This window comes from Oncorhynchus mykiss, chromosome 14 (assembly GCF_013265735.2).
Source record: "Oncorhynchus mykiss isolate Arlee chromosome 14, USDA_OmykA_1.1, whole genome shotgun sequence".
NCBI classification, from domain to species: Eukaryota; Metazoa; Chordata; class Actinopteri; order Salmoniformes; family Salmonidae; genus Oncorhynchus; species Oncorhynchus mykiss.
Window position 1 is genome coordinate 2,340,344 of NC_048578.1, and position 21,245 is coordinate 2,361,588.

At 42.6% G+C, this 21,245-nt stretch overlaps 1 protein-coding gene across 2 annotated transcripts in view; it reads left to right on the forward strand.

Moving 5' to 3' along the window:
- Window positions 1-653: 653 nt before the first annotated feature.
- Window positions 654-21,245, forward strand: part of LOC110488546 (AF4/FMR2 family member 2) — a 175,226-nt gene continuing 154,634 nt past the window's right edge. For both annotated transcript variants that reach the window (XM_021560781.2, XM_021560782.2), the window contains exon 1: window positions 654-910. In XM_021560781.2, coding sequence (XP_021416456.2) covers window positions 858-910 — 53 coding nt within the window. In that variant the 5' untranslated portion in view covers window positions 654-857. The remainder of the gene's footprint in view (window positions 911-21,245) is intronic.

Genomic DNA, 21,245 nt, shown 5'->3' on the forward strand with positions numbered 1-21,245 from the left:
TTTCCCACATGGCCTATGCAGCTAGCACTGCCAAATAACTTATATCATACCTATTTTCATTGTTATGATTACACCTGAGATTGATGAAAGCAATTGGCTCAATAAAAATATGAAATGCTATCACACGTCTCGAACATATCACCATTTACTGTGAAACTCCATGATTTATAGCACCTCTGTGTGAGGCTGTAGGGCCCAATGGGTCACAGTGTTGTCAACAACACCCATTTACAAAGTCAATATGGGTCATAGACACTAAACACAACTCCTGAACTTGCCCTAGTCTATGATCAGTCAGTAGTAAAATGATCTTCAGTCAACAACTATTGTGAATAATGCTAATGCATGGTAATGCACAATTATCACACCCACTGCTTGATAATGCATAATATGATCATCATTTCTAAAGGGGTTATAACTTTATTATAACCTGTATAAAATAGTGTTTGTTTTCCTCATTGGCCTATTTACTATTTTATTTTATTTTTTATTTTTTACATCTGAAGTTATTTTTTGACAGCTGACTTTGACAACTAAAATGGGTGGGGCAAATATAATTTCAGCTAATTGGAAATGATAAACCGAATACCTCAATTTGGTGTACCCAGGCTCCGTGTAGCCGCTTCTGCCTGTCAAGCTCCGCCTTCTGTTCACTGTGGAGACGCGAGGCAGGCAGGGGAGGCAGTCGCGTTTTCCTGGCTGTGTGTGTACTGTATGTCAGTTCGCCAGCGAGACCACGGTACAGTACAGTACATCTAGTTACAGTTAGCAGATCCACATAGAATTTATGTATGTAGACTGACACATACGTTGAGCAGGCACCGGTTCCATCCTGAATCAGACAACTGGGACCAACCATGGACCTATTCGAGTTTGACTTCTTTAGGGACTGGGAACTGGAGCAACAGTGGTACGTACAAGTGTATATATTTTTTATTTTCGTTATGTTTAACGTCTTTGTTCGATGCTGGGAACTGAACATCGATGCGCCCGGTATTTGGCGTTGGGCTCCTGGAATGCTCGCATTCCTTCTCTGAACGCATTAAAGTGAGAGATGACTGTTATGAATTATTTTACAGTCTTCTTCGTGTCTGCGCGGTACCTCTATTGTCATATTGTACGTTGTAGGACAAGTAGTGGTAGAAAGTGTTCGGTGCGCACTCACATCTATGCACCTAATGCCTCCTCATGAATGGGGGAAGTTCGCCCTTTGCTGGTTTTGCGCTCCATATACTACTGTATGTCTGTATGTCAGCTTCAAATTTATCGGGATCATTTGATTCGCAATTGCATAGTTTTCACCCTGAACATGGGTTTCATATGGTTTTTTAGAGGTCGCCAATGTAGCTGCTGTGGATAAATTGCATGACAAGTGAATCAAATGCCCTTGTCTGTCTTATTATTGTTTGTAAATATCCCTGCTATTCTTTGTCAGATAATTTACTCTAAAACACATTTTAGGCATTTGTGTAGGCCTATTGTAAAGTTTGTAATATATTTTATGGATCAAATAGATTGTGGTTTAGGATGGTTTAGGATTAATCAATTAAGTAATTACCTGAACATATTCTTACACTTCAGTTTCCTCTGCCAGTATGTACATCGTCTAGTATGTGCATTATAATATTTTCTTTTGATCTATTGCTATAATAATATTTCTAACCATATGATGTTTTAATTTAAAAATGTGTGTGCTACTAATGTTTGTACACTGTCATTTGGATGCTATTGACTCCCAAAAGATTGGGGTGTTCTATTCATTGTCAGAAGTAGCACCAGCACATGGTGAGACAGTAGGAGGATTTTATTCTTACCCCCCCCCCCCCCCCCCCACACTAATTTTTGTTGTTTTACCTACTCCATTCATTCATTCATTCATTCATTCATTCATTCATTTATTCATTCATTCATCCCTCCTCTTAGTTCTCCTCTCCCCACTCACTCACACAATAGTTAAAACCACAGAATAATTCATACATACATACATACATCAATTGTTTTTTCTTCTCATCTTAGATTCATGTACTAGGCCTACTCTAGCTGATGAAGTGCTACTGTGCATTTAGACTGTTGAATCCCCACACCATCAGGGCTTGCTAATCACGTTTGTTTCCATTGCTGCTTTGCTCATTGGATGCTGCGATACTTATTACATTAGTTGATTTTTGAGACACCTCTTTGGTTGAGTTGTTTCCATTCAGATGCATTCGATTCAGATCATGTCTCTTCATTTCCCCTTTGTCTCTGAGAGTGATAGACTGGAATGGAACGTCTTAGCTGTACACAAAGAGCTAATTACAACTTTCCGTCAAAATACCCTTTCTTGCAATGTCATATCCCCTAGGCTGTTTCACAAAATGATTGAGTGATTGAGAATCTTTCATGCTGCTGTAGTTGGTTTATAATGGTTGGTGGGATCTGGAGGTATACGTTGGGCGTGCTCAATGTGACCACAGTAACATGATCTATTAAATAGCCAGATCACACCTTAGGCCTACCTGCAAGAGTTAAAATCATTTGATGGAGGCCACCTTGGTATTACGTAATTCAGCTTGAAGGACAGGCATGAATGTTTGTGTGTTTACATATATTTGTATTACAGCAAATAGGAAATAGAAAAAGGCTGCACATGTCTTCCTTGCACATATCATCAAGTATGATCTCTCACAGAGTGTAGATTATTTCCATTGATTGATGCCTGCCATTACTATACTGCTTTGGCTTCTGAAATAGGTTTTTCATTCCGCTTCACAACTAGAACGTGTGATAGTGATGTGAAATTATGTCCACCTCTTAAGCCAAGGGCAATATCCCAACACGGATATTGATTTTAATTTGATTACTCTCATGCTGGTTTAGGTAGAGCAAGTGTTGGGTATAATCAAGTCAAATTCAGTCAGTTCCACGGTGAGAAGGAGTCAGTGAGGTGGGAAATGAGCTCCAGAGAGAGAGAGAGAGAGAGAGAGAGAGGGCGAGAGAGAGAGCAGGGTGTACAGAGGGAGTGACGGGCTGAGAGTGCCACCACACAACACTACACCACACCAGCAGTAGTGAGAAAAGATGAGGCTGGGTGCTGGGGATATGTGGAGGGCTGAGGGCCGGTGGTGTAGTTGTACTTCGCTCCAATCAGCCAGTCATATATTATGGCCTCAGCACCAGTAATAGCAGTTAAACCTCATTTGATGAAGGTCATGGTCCTCCCCTTTTTTGCATAATGGTTTCTCGTCACTCAAGGGGGAATTAGCAGATAGACGGGGAATTGACGCCTGTGTGTGGGTATATATGCCTGGACTACTGTACTGTACACTGTGATGCTTCACTCTGTTGGCGTTGTGAGGACAAATTAGAAGTCATTAAAGTAACACCTCCAAATAATGTGTGCTAAAGCCTGTTTTATGGACATCCACACCTTGGAATGGGTTTAACTCAGCCCTTTCAATAAGGCCTAGCTATTTATTGTCACTTTCTCTTTTAATTTTCAAGCTACATTATGACTTGACTGATCCCCAGGGATTACCCTCTGACTCCAGTGTTTTTCTCGTGAAATAGTCATTTTCCCTTTTACTTGTACTTCTCAGCAGAGATTGCTGTCCAAATAATTCATTTTTATTTGGCTGGAAATGTGTAAAGCCTCGCAGCGTTGCCGGACGGTGAAAATAGAAAAAGAGAGTCTCTTTGAGGCTATGTGGGTATTGGATATGTAAAGTGATACTGGCATCCTGGTGAACCAGGATGGAAGGGAAAATAAAATCTTAAATCTACTTCTACTGATTTTCTCACCAAAGGGGCCCAAGAGCTCTGTAATTCTGAACCGACGTGTCTGGGGATTAAACTATGCTGCTATGGCGGCAATATCAATGGATAAAGAAAACGCTTCTGAATTAAATAGTATAAAGACTTATTAAGATGGTTCAACGGACCATCATAATTATTAGATAAAAATACAGCTCACTGTAGTGTAATTCAGACCTTTGAGCAAATACATACATTAGAAGTGGATGTGAGGTGTACAGTATGATGACTATTATGTGTGGACATAATGGGTGTCTTATTGCTGTAATATAAGATAGTGCCCATAGAGCAGTAGTTGTTGTATGAAACACTGGGCTTTCTGTGGATGTATATAACCCGGTCTCGGTTCTACATTTATATTTTTTCAGTTTGGTCAAAATCTGTTTTCAGAATTTCTCCACATTTTTGTAAGCTGTGCCTTGCAGTCCCTTTTCTGCAGTTTTAGTCACAGGGATTTTGTTTTCTCAAGGTCTCCAGCAGACCCACCACATTCCGCCCTGGTGCGCAGACCACAGCTGGGGGTGGCACATATAAAGTGCACCCGAGGAGCCTCTCTCAATGCCAATCTCATTTGTGCCCGGCGTGAAGAGACGGCCATGCCAGGCAGCCTGGTGGCATCTCTCTGCCCGTCCACCTCCTTTACGCTCCGTCACCGTGACACGGGTGCAGGCTCGCAGTGGTTGGCATCCTGGCTCTGCCTGACGAGTCCGCTGCCTCGAGGACTCGCTCTGCCATCTGCCAATGAGCAGCGAGTGCTGTGGAATGATAAAGCAGAGCCTCTCAGTGATCATGCGCTTTGGAGACTAAAGGTGAGGGTATCATGGCCCTTCTTCCCTCCGGTCCAGTGTGCAATTAACAAGTTCATCTGGAGCAGCTCTTCCTGTCAGACCTGGGAGACCTCACCTCACTAATATCCACCTGGCCTCGGCCAAGAGCTGGACTGAAGCTGGCAGAGGGGAGAGACTGGGGAGGGGGGGGGGGAGTATTTGATATGTGTCTCAATCAAAGGATTTCTCTTTTGTCGTTGGCTGGGTGTAAATAGCCTTTGGTGGTGTATATTTATGTGATGGAGAGAGAAAAGTATTGAAGATACTGTAAGTACAAAACAGTAGAGATGGAATTGTATACAAATAATTATCCTTGACTGTCTAGTAGCCTGTCTAGTGTGATGTCAGCGGTTGAGAGTACCCTTATGGCGCCTACTACAGAACTATAGGATCCCCCCCACACACACACCTCCCTTCTACGTGGACCCCTGCATCGTACAATCAGAAAGCATGTGCCTAACTTTGTCATCACACCTGTCTGTCACAGTCTATCAGGCCTTACTCTGTCCTCCACTAGTTCCTCAGTACAGTGTTGGAGGGGAGGAGAGGGCATTCCCTAAGGCTCAGGCAAATAAGACCCCGACTTCCAGTCCTTCACTACCAGCTATCCCGATCCATATAAGATCCTGAATTCCTGGCAGGCACTCCTCCTAGCACCCGCTACAGTTCATAACTCTGCACTAATTAGTGCACTAATTAATAAGGACTGTAGTGATGGCAAAATTGAGGTAAATGGGAATTAAACAGGCTTGGCCAAGCAGGCTTGACACTGTTCTCACACCACCATGTGAGCAGAGAGGAAAGGCTGGTGTGAATGTGGATGTGGAGGAGACCATGTGAAGGGGGAAGAAGAGTCAAGACTCTATCCACGCTTGAATGGACAGACTGGTTTTTAAATATTCGGTACACTTGTGGAGAATCTACCCTCCTTCTAATCTGTTACAATGTTGTAATACTTAGTTCATCGTCATGTTACATTCTATGAACTGTGTTCTTCTTGGATAAGGACTATGTAGCTTATTACATCAAGCCCTGCTTAGGGGAAAGCTCTATCAACTCTGGGAATGGAGTTTTATTGAATTCCAGCTGATAGGACTTGAGTGAACATTTGAGTGCCTTCTATGCACTAGCTGTTCTTTGGGGAGAAATGCTGCTTTATTATGTGCTGTATTTTCCCTGTTTGCATCGGCTTTTGATGTCCCCGTGGACTCTCACATATTTAGTTTACCCTTTATTCATTCTGTTGTTATTAAGCCTCTACCCCCAAAATGGAGAACATTTGAACAGTTCTCAGAACAGTAAGTGTTAGAGAAGTTAAAGAGGTTCATTAGAGCAAAGCAGTAATGAAACTAACAGCTCTGACATTTTCTCTCATCAGCCGCCAAGGTTGTATTAACTTGGTGGAATAAACCCACTTCTGAGATAACCATTCAAACGATAATTGAATTAAACAAGCAAAAAAATATTTGCCCGGTGAAAATAATTGAAATCTACAAGCAAATAAATTTGAGCACGGGTCCTCGTCAAGGCTGCCGTGTTGTATCGTCACCTGATTGGTCGGGCTATAGCTTGAGTACCTCCGAGTTAATAGCATGCCTTACTGCCACTGAGCAATTTACTTTCCAACTTCAAAGGTCAGTGCCTCCATTGAAAGCAGTGTATGACAAATAAGATGATTCAGTGGAGCCAGGCGAGGAACGGTCGAGATCTTTTTCTCTCTCATGGTAAATCAGTTTGTTTTAGGATGACCTTTTGTGATTGGTCCAGTGTAAGCCAAAGGAAATTGCAAATTCTTTCAAGAGAACATACTATTCATGGCCATTTGGAATAAGCAAAGGTATTTGTCTCTTCTGCCGGAGAACTGAGCTTGTTGTGACATTATTTCACTGTTTGCTTTGTGAAGCCGTTCTGAATAGGCTCGGAATTGACATGCTGGATAAGTGACTGACCAACATTGTACAATGTAATGGGCTGTATAGAACACAGGTTTACTAATAGTGTATGTCAACTCCCTCTAGGCTTTATCATCACACAGCTGCTTTGCTTTTATAAGGTGCAACACAATAAGGTACAATATAATATTATGAATCTACATTTAATCATGAATGAGCTAGTCCAGTTTATGATCGTAGAGTATTCACACATACTGAATGCAAGTAACTTCCTCCCCCCATCCTCCTCATCACTGTAGAAAAAGGGAGAGGTAGCTAGTGGAATATATTTGCAGGCCCTCCTCTCCACTCCGACAGAGAGCACAAAGGAAGCCTGGTGTCTGGCTGCCTGTGAATGAATCACACCTTGTTTGTTTGGGGAGACAGACAGAGGAGCAGTGAGAACTGCTAAAGCTCTGCACACCAAACACCTTGGCAGCAGGAGACACATCACCAGGCTTTCCACTTTTACCCAGGCCCCTCAAATCATCCTTTATTTACCTAGTGCTCAGACTGTCTTAATTATAATTATGTGTACCATTTTACCAAGGTGTATAATTTGTGTTCCCTTTTGTCAGTGCTACTATTCAGTACCAATGCTATTCATTCTCTGTTCAGGTACGGTTTATTCAGTGTTGTAATGCAATTGTGTGTTACACAGTATTTTCAATATTCCCCATGCACCCCAAAAATCTGATGGGGCACGTGAGGATGACTGGGGGGTGGTCCGGAGGCGGAGAATTTAGAATTTTTCAAACGCCTGAAACAGCTTTTTTCCTGCAATCTAGAGCCAAAATCATTATGTTTAATTCTATGTATTTGTATGCATATCGAAGCATACTGTGCCTCTTGAGCTGTCTGCATCCTCCTGACTGAATATGCTTTTTTTGCATCTCTGCTAAAATCTGGGTAAAAGATTGAAAGAAATGTGAGTCTTATTCAGTACATTTAGTTATTGCTTGCTTTTCTGAACTCTACCAACCTTGCCAGCAGGTATTCCAGGTAAGATAGTTAGAACAGCTAGCTACTCTAACTTGATTGATAGCCTGAAATGGCTTCTTGGCAGCTAGTTATTAGGATGGGAGATTGGGAACCTATCTGGGCTAGCTAAACATTATTTATGTTTTTTTACAGGACAAATCTTAGGGGGCACGTGCCCTTATGACGCCTCTGCCCCTGTGCATTGTTGTTGTATTATGCCAGAGTACATTGCACTCAGCACACACATAAAAGCAGTGAGAAGAAAAGCAGATGTACCTATTTGCTGTCACTAGGCTAGTGTGTGTGACAGGGGAGGCTGCTGTGTGACATTACTGTCATCTTCAGAGCAGCCCAGTGCAGTGCAGACCAGGGAAATGACAGTCCCAGTGGCTTTTACTGTCTGATAAAGATCACTCCACAATGCACATCTGCCTTACCAAAAAAAATAGACAAGGGAAGAATAACATCCAAAATGACTTGAATAGAGAGCTATCTGCTCTTTTAAAGTCCCTGTGTTGTTAAGTGTGGTGAGCAACAAAAGGAATAGCATGGGGAGGAACAGGCTGCTGTTATCTGTAGAGGAGATACAGTAACCTGGTGATTGGGACATTTTGATGGGAGCCACTCTGAGTAGGTTGAGGTTTGAGACTGAGACTCACTTAAAACAAATGCAATGGGGGAGTATACAAACCATAGGGCATATTACATAACACAATGCATTTCTGCTTTTGTCATTATGTAAAATATGAAATAACTTATTGCACTCAATTGGTATTTGAAATTGTAATAATAAGTAATTTGCCTGTTACGAGATTAACACAATGTATTCTGCTTCAAAACATTTGAAATGCCTACTCGTTGGATTATCTTGGGAATTAAATATAATGTTTTTTTTCCACACAATTTGGGACAATAGATTTTATGGATAATACTATGCCGTTAAACATAAGCTATCAAAGTAGACTTCTAATACTTTTGTCATTCATGTTAGTCCTCTGTTATTAGCTCATTGCCAGATGAAACACTTTTCTCTGGATAATGTCATTGTAGCTTTTATGCTCTTTTGGGAGTTATTTTCCTAATATCACAGTGGAGAGAATGGGGATCTGGGTAAAACCCCAATTAAGTCAGGCAGTTTGTTTAGTTTAGTAACACCCCTCGCCACACTAAAAAACCCAAAGAAAACACATCTCATGCTGGGAAGACTTAGGTGATTCTACAAGGTTAGTTGCTGGAGGAGAATACAACTATACTGTGGAGTTTTCACATAGCTTCCCCTTTGATAAAGTATTTCCAATTGCCCTTGAATTTAATCACTGTGATAAATTCAGCAAAATAGAGCTATTGCTTTTGCCATTATAGATCCCTGTGCTTCAGAGCTGTCAGACCTGGAATAGCGCGTGCAATACGTGAGATATTCATAGAATCGTCTGTTATTTCTCTCAAACTTCAAACGCTGTGTTCCTTTGTGTCGGCATAGTTAGCAGCCGTCGCTGCCACACATTCACTCCAAGGTGGAGAAATGTCACAGGCTGCCATGGTTTTGTAATACATATTCATGCATAAATAAACAGCAATGAATCACAGCCGAGCCTCTTTATAATGGAAGTGTTTGTGACACATCCATTGTTGTCATGAACCGAAATACGAAATAAACACGGAAGAATATAAGCCAAAGCCTTCATTGACATGCAACGCTCGAGGCAGGTGATGTTGGTCTTTTACGACACATTGCCTAATCTTCTGAGCTTCGCATTGCATTTTCTTCTTCTTCTTTTTGTCCCCTCAAGCGTTACAGACGCATGCAAGTTGACACAGCATGTGAAGTGTGCGCGAAGTGTGTGTGGACCTCCCAGACCACTAACGTTATCATCAAGGCTAATGTTTCAGCCATGCCTCAGTGAAGGAGACAGATGAACTTTTGATACTGTGTGGGGCCTATAGCGGTGGCTGGTCTAGTTTACGCTGCTGTCTAACTGTTAGTAACAGTAAGTCAGCGGTGCCTTTCTCTGTGCAGTATGTCTGAACGTAAGGGTGGTGTCAAGGTTGACAACTTAACACCTTGGCATAAATATATTAGCTTTTTTATTTCAGCCCCGCCGCTGTAATTCTGTTCCTCTGGCTCACAGCAATGTTTTCACAGTAAAGAGGCAGACTTTAGCATCACATTAGTACTTCTTTATTATTTGTCTTTTACTTGAAGCTCTTGTAGAATTCCCTGAAGCTCTTCGCATTATCTGAACCTAGTGGGATTCCTTGCCGCCTTCTCCCTGTGTGGAAAATCAAACCTTTTAGTGAAAAGTGCCGCAGGGATTTCTAGCTAAAAGGCCTGTGTGGCTGTGAAGACTGAGAGAGACCCAGGAAGCGGTAGCTGGGCTGGGAGGGAAGTCAACAAGCAAATGCCGGGAGGAAAACGTCATCAATTGAGGAGTGATGGCCACTTCACGGGGGCCTGGCGTTGGTGATTTATGGGATGTTTCTGTTTTCCCAGCATGCCTTTTCACAGATCTCATGGCATTGACGTATTACTCTAAGTGTGAACAACATACCTGTTAGAAATCAATTTGACAATTTTTTCTTGAGTGGCCTGCTAGCCGACAAGACCAGAGGAAGTGTGTAGTGCGTGTTTGTGGCCACACCCTCATTGATATTTTGCTATTCATCTCTGCTCTAATTTCTGTCTTCCTCCCGAGCCGGACACACAGCAAAGTTGTATTTAACCAGCTTTATTGTGATGTGACAAAGATGGATGTGACATTGTCCTCTATTGCCCGCCAGAGTGTGTGAGTGTTAGTGAAGCCATTAGCACAGTCCGAGCCACTGGAGAGAATAGTGAAATTACCATTATTCTGCAGCCATTAAGCCATAATATGCCACCGTCTCTCCATACTCAACTCCCCCCCCCCCCATTCTCTTTCTCTTTTTACCTTTATCTCTCTCTCTCTCCCTCCCTTTTCTTCCTTCTCTTCTCCTCATATGTGCTACCTCCCTCTCTCTTTTTCTTACACTGTCTCTCTGTCACTGTCACACTGATCCACTCCTGCTGTCATTTAAAGCTTCATTAATTCATTTGCTATCAAAAGCAGTTAGGTACAAAAAAGACTGGCGTGGTTCATAATATTGTATCTTAGAATTACCATCCTCACACACTGGCTCCAGAATGAACTCTGTCTCTCTTTCTCCTTCTCTCTGAGAGAGACCTTCAAAAAAAAGAAAATGGCCTACACAATTCATGAATCTTATTACCTCCAAATCCTGTTTGTCATCTGCCTAAAGAGACAGAAGTCTGTTTTCCTGACACAAAAGCAAGAAGATCCCACTGCTAACCCTGAATTGATTTGAAGTTTTCTAAACTCTCTTTTTTTCTTGCTGGGGATGGAGAGTGGGATGTGTTCTTCTGGCTGTTCCTGGTATTGTGTAGGCTTTGGCTCCCAGATTATACACACCCTGGAATGCCTGCAGCTCTCTGTCGCTCTTGTTTGCTGACGGACTGTGACTAATTACAAACGATTTTAATTAAAGAGGAAAAGCTTCTCTCCAGTGGACGTCTGGGGAGTTGACAGGGGAATGGTTTCTTGGGAGGCTTTGTGGGTGAAGCAGTTGTGATGTCTTACGTCTGCTGCTGCTTCCCACAGCTGTTTGGATGCTCACTATCAAAACGCTGCTAGGAGACAATGGTGGCCCCACATAACGCTAGGAAGTCCCCACTTCACAATAACAGCACCTACAGTTGACCGGGGCAGCTCTAGCAGGGCAGAAATTTGACGAACTGACTTGTTGGAAAGGTGGGATCCTATGACGGTGCTACATTGAAAGTCACTGAGCTCTTCAGTAAGGTCATTCTTCTGCCAATGTTTGTCTATGGAGATTGCATGGGTGTGTGCTGTCACCAATGCTGTCACCAATTTTATACACCTGTGACCAATGGGTGTCGCTGAAATATCCAAATCCACTCATTTGAAGGAGTGTCCACATACTTTTGTATATATAGTGTATAAATTCTCCTTTCGCTGTATGACCTGTCTAGAATAGATCAAGTCAACATGCTTCAAACGTACACTAACATTAGCGATAGCACACTTTGTTTGACACCACATTTGTCCTCAGTTGGCTTGATACAGAGAAACCACTTTCACGAATGCAGAGAAAAGAGAAACAGAGAAAAGCATTGACTGGGTCAATGAAAAGCAGAGGAGTCAGGCATTTCTGGTCTGGCAGCATGAGAAATCTTTACAGGAAGTGTCCATGGCACACAGGAAGCAGCGAGTGTGTTGGGACAATGACCCAGCCTCTCTGTGTTCATTGATTGGCCGAGAGCAGGTTTGTGCTCCCAATTAACATTGTTCAGTTTCATTACGGTCATATTAGACACAGCCGGCTTCTGCTGATCCTGACTAAGAATCCAGTAACCGGGAAATCAATTAGAACAAAAGAATGGCTACTGCCTCTCTGCTGCCTCTCCTAAAAAACAGACAGACAACCAGTTAACTGGGGCCGCAGCAGAGTGGTTTTGGCAATAACGGCATCGTTTATGGATTATGACTCTCTGGGTGCCCTGGTCAAGTGTGATTTCTTATATTGAATTAACTTCAGTAGGATGGCGGTTAGTGTAGTTGAACACATCAATTCCATATTGTTACTGATCCCAGGCTGTGATAGCAGAAACATTAGACTTGTCTCAAGTCATTAGGTATTCATTGGCTGGCTGAGCTGTAGCTAATCACCAGCATCTTAATTGGTTACAACAAGAGAGATTATTTTTTAAATCATACATTTAGCAAAACAGATTATTTAATGATATTGTGGGATAAACACTAATATCATATTCCCATCATTATAATTCTCCTTATTCCATGATGTCACTTACTATCTATGCCATTGGCAGTATGTGTATGCTGTTTGGTGGAAACTGTGTTTAAAGCTTAGTAAAGTGATATGATATGATTGGTTAGGTCTGTGTGTTTTGGGCCGGTGTGTGTCACAGCTCCCCCTCATCCAGGTTCCTGGGAGCGAGTCTCTTCCCAGTCCCCTCTGTGGCGTAGTTCCAGGTCGCGTCCTGGTGACTCTGGTGGCTCTGTGGCTGCAGATAACAGGGGCTGGCAGGTGTGTGCACGGCCATGGCAGCCTGCGGTCTCACACCGCTGCACCTCTGGCTGCCAGGGGGGCTAGCACTGGCTCCCTTGCTAGTATTAACTCACACGCACGCACACACCCCTCCCTCCATACAATACATCAACACACACTTATGTCTAACATAGCTCACCTCTATCTGTCACCCCTCCACTGGCCTCCCCTCCAGCCCCACATTGTTGCCGTAACATGTAAGCGAGACCAGTTTGGGAGGCAGTTTAACCTATGAACAATTTATGAATGGATTCATTATTTTATCAAAAGATTGAATTTTTCACTGTATAGCATTCCATATAGCATTCCATTTGAACAGAATGATGCGGAGACTGTGATTTTTCACCTTAAAACAAAAAATGTCAAACAAAAAACATTGATTGCAAAGTTAAACAAACCATACAACTTTATGCACAAGGACTACTTTCAACAATTTCTACTGAACATTTTAGAGTAGAGTTCAATACAGTAGAGTACAGTTCAATTCAGTTCAGTACAATACAGTGCATTATACTGTAGTGTGCTCCACTGTACAGAATAAGTACTGTACTGACCTATAGTATACTCTACTTTTTTTACTGTACTGTAATGTGCTGTCTGTACAAACTTGTGAAACATAACTAACGTATGACTAACTTTTATTATCCCCCTTCCTTATGAGGGAGAGAAATGAGAAAATATCTTAAAGATATGTAGGGGGAACAGAATGACAAGACACTAGGCAATAATTCTGCAAAATTAAATAAACATGTTGATGTTATTTGGCAATGATCTTCAACATTATTGTTTTGTTTTCATGTATTTCTAATAGCTTTTAAGACTTTTTCTGGTCAACGTTTTCTAAGATCACTTTTCCATCTGTTTGACCAGAAACTAAAGCCTTTGCTTTTTCCTAATTTTAGGATGCAATATGGTGGGAAATATATATATATATATATATAAATGCCTTAATAAAAAAAATAGACTCTCAGCTTTCATTTGACACCAAATGTCATGCGTTCCTATGAATTTCACATGCTACCTTGAGTTCTCAGTGACCTCCAAGTTCTGAGCCAAATTAAAATATTGCTTACTTTCTTCAACAAGAGAGCCAGTCACATACAGTAGTTCCTTTTCAAAAATGTCAATACTTTTTCTGTCTCTGCCCTATCCCTGAGGAAGGCCATTTAGCAGACCAAGCCACATACTGTAGCTCTAGTTGCAACATTTCAATACCTTTTCTGTTCCTCAATAAAGGACCGCAATCCAGGCTTTGAAGCTCATCTGGTTCAGAGGCAACAACAGTCTTTTGTAAAGTATCTGTATTACCTCAGTATATTCATGCTTACAGACTTACAGAGGAGAATAACAACGATGTACACACAGAGGCAAATCGACCAAAGGAGCCGCTTTGCTAAATTATGCACTGCTTCTCCAACCGCTTGGCATCAAGCTATCGGTCGCCGCTGTGCCGGCCTGAAATGGCCGAGGAGACTAAAAGGCAATTTTATTATTTTGATAATGTTGATTTTATTGGAAAATCAATGGACTCCAACTATGCATGTACGCTCTGGGTATTTGTACAGGATGAATGTAGACATATGCAGTGTGTAGAAATGTAATTAGTATTGAATGGGGAGCAGGGAGATGGATCCAGTGGTCTCTGACAGACAGCGATTGGAAGGTCAGACGCTTGAATGGAGCCACTGACCCCAGTTGAGAGGGGACTTGAGGGAGACAGCGGGCGCAATCCATCGAGCGGAAAAACCCACAACGCACCACCATGTCTGACCACCGCGGCTTCCGTGACCTTTCTGAGAGGTGGAGGAGCTTTCCACGCACCCAGATCACTGCCCTCTTATCTGATGGTGTCAGAGCATGTCATGCATGAGTGGTTGGTGTGTGTAATGTGTTTGCCTGGCGTGGATGTGGGTGGTGTCTAATTTGTTTGAGAGATGTTGTTGACTGTAGTGGGCAGTGATGTGTCTAATAGAGAGAAGCTAACATGGCTCAACCAGACTGGTGTTAAGAGGTGCAAGGTGTTGGTTCCTTTTTCCCCTCGTCTCTGCTCCATTTGTCGTGGCGACATATATAAGAGGGGCTTGTTGTTAGTGCTAAATGGCCTGCAAAAATGATACACCTTCTGCTGCGGGGGTGTTTGTGGAGTGCTTGATTACGTTCTCTCTCAGTGAGCGGAGAGAGCGGAGGGCTGTGGAGCACTGCAGGGTGAGACTGGGGCTCTTTGTGAGGCCAAACACAGAGACAGTGTGTGAGGAGAGAGAGTGGCCAGTCTCTGGAGCATGCTCATCCGACATGCATGGGAATGAGAGAAAGAGGAGAGGAGACCCTGTTTGCCTGACACTCTGCTCTGTCTCTTCTGCTTCGTCTCAGGGTGGATAAAACAGTATTGACACTGCACTGATAAAATAGTACATAAACATTATTTTCACCAGTTAAATGTCTTCCATAAATTGTTTGTGTGGTTTGATAGCTTATTGTTGGCAGTGGCACTAGCCTAAAACCTGGCACCAGAGTGTTTTACCATTTTGCCTTAAAATGTATTTTCCATGATTGATGCAGTATTGATGATACTGATTGGTGTGACTTTGAGGGGGGCTTGTCCCTGTCACAAGAGAAGGGAAGATGTCTTCATCGCACTCGTCATCCGTGTTGTTTCCCTCCTCCTCCTCTTCTCTTTGTCTCCCAGTGTGAGTCTGTGAGTGTGTGTGACTGGAGCTGTTAGAAGCAGTGGGGATCTCGTCACTCCCCGGTCCAGACATTTAACACACAGTGAGAGCTTTAATAAGTAAGCCATCGCATGTGAAGAGTTGAGATGAAGAGGAAAGAGAGTGCTGTCTGGCTGCCTGTGTGATGCTACATATAATCAGGCCCTCAGCTTTGTTTAGTGCTCACCATCATTAAGAGTCATGCTGTTGTCAGATCAGGATATTATAGAGGCTATAGAGGGCGTAGATGGGTTTCTTTACCCCTGTCAAAGGATATTATCATAACCTTAATTGTCCATTAATGTCTGTAAATAACGCAAAGTACATGCAACCAAGGAGGGAATATCAGGTCACGCCCTGACCGTAGATTGCTTTGTATGTTTCTATTTTTAGTTTGGTCAGGGTGTGATATGTGGGTGGGTATTATATGTTGTATGTCTAGGTGTAGGGGTTTCTATGTTTAGGCCTGGTATGGTTCCCAATCAGAGGCAGCTGGCAATCGTTGTCTCTGATTGAGAACCATACTTAGGTAGCCTGTTTTCCCACTATGGGTGTGGGTAGTTGTTTTCTGTCTTTGTGTGTCTACATCAGACAGAACTGTCCACGTTGTTGTTTTTTTTGTTCTAGTGTTCAGTTTCATTATTAAATTTACCATGAACACGTACCACGCTGCACCTTGGTCCTCTTCACCTTCTTCCACCTACGAATATCGTTACAATATCAAACGCTTTGGATAAGGTGGAAATAAAGATCACATTTACATCGCTTTCTCTCTGCTCAGTTTTTCCCACATAAGCCGGACAATTAAATATTATTGCTAGTAAGTCCGATGCTTTATTTGATGTTTATTGAAGACAATAAACAACTTCTCCGGTTTTGATCAGCCTTGGTGGCATCGATATTAGTCAGAAACATTTATTCTAGTGTCCAAATTGACAACAAAATATAAATAGGATAATTTTGGTCATAAAGTCAGTCTCATCCAAAACTGAGTTTTGTAAGTGAGTTTGTTATGACTTGAGGGTTTGGATTTGATTTCGACAATGCTCACTTGCCCACTTACACAGCTGCGCTGATTGCACTCTGTCCAGTCCTACCACAGAACGCACAGACAGAGATACAGACTGCCCAGCAGTCACACGCCACACATTTTTTTACTTGAGAAATACTGCACCAAACACCTTAGCTAGATGTAAAACCTCCTCTGAAAATAACATTTAAATTAATCACAGATTCCTTGAGTCTTAGATTCATTCTGACTATTTTGAGGAAGTGATACTGGCTTTGTTCTTATGGTGTCTCATCAAGGACAATCGTAAGTAACTGCCACATCGAACCACACCCCAGAGAATGAAATCTTGTTTTTCTTAATGTGCAACAGAGAAACACATGCGGAATCAGTGCTTTCAGTCCCTCTTTAAAGATTTTCCTCCAATATATATACGACATGTGCTCTCATTCTTCCCAGTCGTTATGTGATTTAGTGGCTTTTAGCACAGCAGGACGGAGCCTCATCTAAAACCCAGAACATGTAAAAGAGAATGAATATACTCGTTTCATCTTGAGAGAAGAAGAGGCGTGGTGGAAGAGCAACAGATGGACCTGTTTTTATCTATATGGAGGTGATCGCCTCTCCTCCTCTTCCAACGATAGCCTTGTATTTTGTTACTGTGTATGTTGACTGCTGAGTGCTGGCGGGCTTGTGGCTGAGGGCTGAGGCAGAAGAGCAGGTTTATAGTCGGGGAGGATATTGCTCCTGATGAACCACAGATTTTCTCCTCAGCATGTTGGCTTGAATTAGAAAGGGGACCCCTAAGCATCCTTAAACGTGATTATCAGAGCAGCAGTTCAGTTGGGTGGAGGATGATTGAATTTGACAGAGCTGTCCCTGTGGAGTTCCCCCCTGTTGTTTCGTTTTAATGTTTCATCTGTGACTCCTCTCACAGGGCAGATTCCTTTGTCTTTGCCTGTCCTGTGAGAGAGAGAGATGGGATAGTAAAAACAAGCTTAGGCTGTTTATTATCAGTGTTCATCATTGGTTTATGGCCATCACTGCTCTGAAATCACCAGATTACGCCAACCCCACACACAAAATAAATTCAGGCACTGAGATTAAGTCCATCTAGTATATAAACCCACAACCTCTTTCGCTTGGCTTCCGTCCAAGATCCTATCTACATGCTGATACAGTAATTATTGATGTTCAGTGTGTGAAACAAAGTGAAAACATCAACAACAGAGCAAAATTCTGAATCGTCTCATCTTTACCATGCCAATGACTCCTCCTCATCAAATGAATCAGCCTCCTCAGACATTTGACAAGTCCCTCTAGTTTCATGTCTTTGTTTCCTTGTGAATGCACTTAAGCTAATTTGCTTTTTAGCGTGCGGATGTAATGTACAGCAGGGAAAATAATAAAGAGGAACAACCAATGAATTTCTAAAAATGTATGCTTTTGTGGTAGGAAGAGAGGGGCAAGTGACGTTTCTAGTGTCATTCAAAGGACTGTCCTGCTCGGCAGGACTTTATGGAAACAGGCGCCTGCTTTCAAAAGGAGTCTTCAAAAGCAGAAGGCAGCATCATGGATACTGAGTAAGGAAGGAGAGGTGAAGGAGGCTGCATCACAGAGCTCAGTTTAACCAGGGACAACCTTTGTCACTCACAGTGTGGTGTATTAATCTGTGAAAGCTAATCTTCAAACAGATTACGATTAGGGCTATGTGTCGCCAAGGAGATTGTGTGATTTCAAAGAAAGAACACAAGAGTCTTCCATCCATGCAACCCAGGACATGCATGCCAAGACACCACACTAAAACAATATTCATATTATATTTTTGGGCTAAATGGGTGGATGAATGAGGCTTGGGATGATTATGTGCCATTCCCTGGCAGTGACTAGGATGACAAATGGGACAGAAACATATCCCTCTTTTAATCATCCAGCTCTATCTACCTCTGGCACTAAAATTTTATAAAATCCTTATTCCTCCTACGGTCGTTTTAAGTCCGGACTGTCTGAGTTTCACTTCAGTTTCCACTTCAAGGTGGTTTAGTTAATTAGCTTCCTCAAACAACGTGTAAGCATAGTAAGCATCATTAACTTAATCAGTACTTTAATTGTGCCATTTCCATTTGTAGCCAGGGAGGGGAGTGTTCAACTCTGTAGCAGCACTATCGCAGAGGACGATCAGCTCAGCTCAGAGAGATGTTGCCACGCTCATTTGTACATTTTTGCATTGCGCTGCTATTGTTATCTCCAGCCTGTCTCTGCCTATTCCTCCAGGGAAGAGCTTCTCTTCCCCCTCGTTGCCAGAGCCGAGCAAAGCAGAGGTAGGTCAGGACTATAGTGTCACCTCAGCGCCTGGCTCTGGATCTTCTGCGTCACACCACATGATCTGCACTGCCCATGACCCGGGTCTGTACGAGGGGCCTGCCATCCAGGTGGCTGGGCAGCTGTGGTGCTGCCTGGGCTGGCTCTGTTAGCCTCCCTGCTTCCCTGCCTGGCTGCCCGAGCTTTCCCACTGCCTGATCTAATTCGTCTCCTGGCAGATATGCAGCTGCTCAATACAATGTTAAGACTGTTGGCCTGCTAGCTATAAATAGTGTGCAGCACAACGCATCAACAAGCATCAGAGAGATAAACAGAGATAGGGGGGAGAAAACGCAACCCGGCCAGTACATGTTTGCACTTGTTCAGGTGTGTGTTGTGCGTGTGTTTGTGTGTGTGCACACATGTGTGCGTGTGTGTTCGCTGACACACACAAACACACAGCCGGAGGCTCCTGGCCGGGTGGGTCTGGTCATCTCCTCTTGTTCTTTGGCCCCTGTCCAAGTCTTTTAATGGGCCCAGAGACAAAGAGTCACCTTGATGACTCAGCCAGCTCTGTGTTAATGTCTCTCCTCTGATGGATCTGAAATGACACTCAGCTGCTGGGGTCCAGAGGCATCGCTTTAGAGTGCAGGAGTTAGCCATCATCACAGAATACGACACGTTTTAAAGCCACGGGCTGCCAGATTTACAGGTGACCCGGTACATAGTCGCTACAGACGCTCCCTTGTCCTCTAGCAGCACAACTCCAGTCGAACAAAGAGAAAGCACACAGGGAGATAGCGCTCCTTATCCACCACGGTGTTGATGAAATCTCTATTTTCATTCTCATTTCCTATCTGTGCCAGCAACCTCTTTGATGTTGTTGTTATTCTCTGGACACATTAGGAAAAAAAGCAGGTCAATCCACTACGTTGGGCAAATAATAGCTCTTTCTTTTGTGGTTTATTGATAGACTTTATTTGTGTATGTAATTATGATTAGATCAAAGATAATAATTGTGTCTGTTGGAGAGTGGGTTTCGTGGTTTGGTATGTAGTTTTAACTTTTCATGCTGTAATTATTTTCATATCATGTTTATGTTTTTTTCATATGAAAGATAACATTATATTCTGTTCTGGTGATCAAGTGAAAAAGCTTTTGTTCAAGAGACTCTCTCTCAGGCTCGGTGAATTAAGAAGGATTTCCTCTTCAAAACCCTGAGAGATTTTGCGACTCAAAGCCAATAGGGATTTTTTTTTGTTGTCTGCAATCATAGAAATATACATTTCTTTTTACAATTTGTCTGTTTCTTTTATGAGCCGTTCTTCATTAAAAGGTTCTGACGGGAAAGTCAACAATCAAGAGCTTGTTTTCTTTTCATCTCAAATTCTTTTCACATTTCCTATTGTTTATTCTACCGTTATTACCAGTAGAGTTTTCCCTAGTGCTAAAAGACTGGCTAGCGAGCCTGTGAGTGCAATAATGTCTTGTAATAAGGGCCAATATGAGGTTGGAGTGCAGAGGAGAGGAGTTAATTCACACCACACTCTGATATCTTCAAACATTTCCACTTTAGACTGGGATTAAAGGCTCTAGACCAGCCATGTAATGACATGCCGTCCCCTCTCTCCTCTCCGGCCTTCACTATTTTGACATCTCTGGGATTTTTTGGGGGAGTATTGTTGCTGATTGGTTGTGTATTTGGCCTCATCTCTAGGAAGCGTGATGAAAGCTCATCTGCATTCTGGTCCAGGCATGACGGCCTTAACCCTTGGTTTGCGGGGAGCAGGGTAATTGGCCCTGGCTTTGTGTGTGCAAGTGTGCGAGGCTTCGGCAGCAGCAGCTCCAGCGTGTGTGTGTGTCCTTGGGGGCCTCTCCTCCTCATCACACTCTCTGGTCCAGGAGTGGGTTTCCATGGAAACCATGGAAGAGTTAATGCAGCCCAGGCTCCAAAATTGTATTATCTTTTTTATTTTTCATGGTGAGGCAAATGGTTACAATTCCTGCTTATTCTCATATGCTAATTGAAATAACCATCTTCCAAAATGGCTGGATCTGTTTTCACGCTTGTTTGGACAGAAAAAGAAGTTGAAAAAGGGAGGTTGCCATACTATAAATGGTTGCATAGGGCAGCAGAGTATTTTATTTATTTCATTCATTCATATTTGATATTTGCTGACCACAGATCAAATTTGGGATGAAAACGAGTGATCCAATTATGAAAATGGTTATCCGATCCGCGGTTATTGCCACGTTGTCCTTGGTGCTGTGTTCTTCACAACATTTGTGAAAATGTCACGGACTGTTGAAGATCTGCTTGTTTTGATTTCTGGCCAAAATCTGTTTGCTTTAGTGACACTTCTTGTATTATTATTTAATGTTCGTAGACAGCATCAGACAGGGCTACATTCTGGACCCCCCTTAGGGCTCTAGATTTTCCATAAATCCTTGTATTAACCCCTGTGTAATCCTGGGTGCTCTGTGGTCAGAGTGTAGTGTGTACATAAACACTGCAGATGAAACAGCAGGAAGCTATCCATTTGACAACTGTAATCATTTATTTAAACAGTAGGCT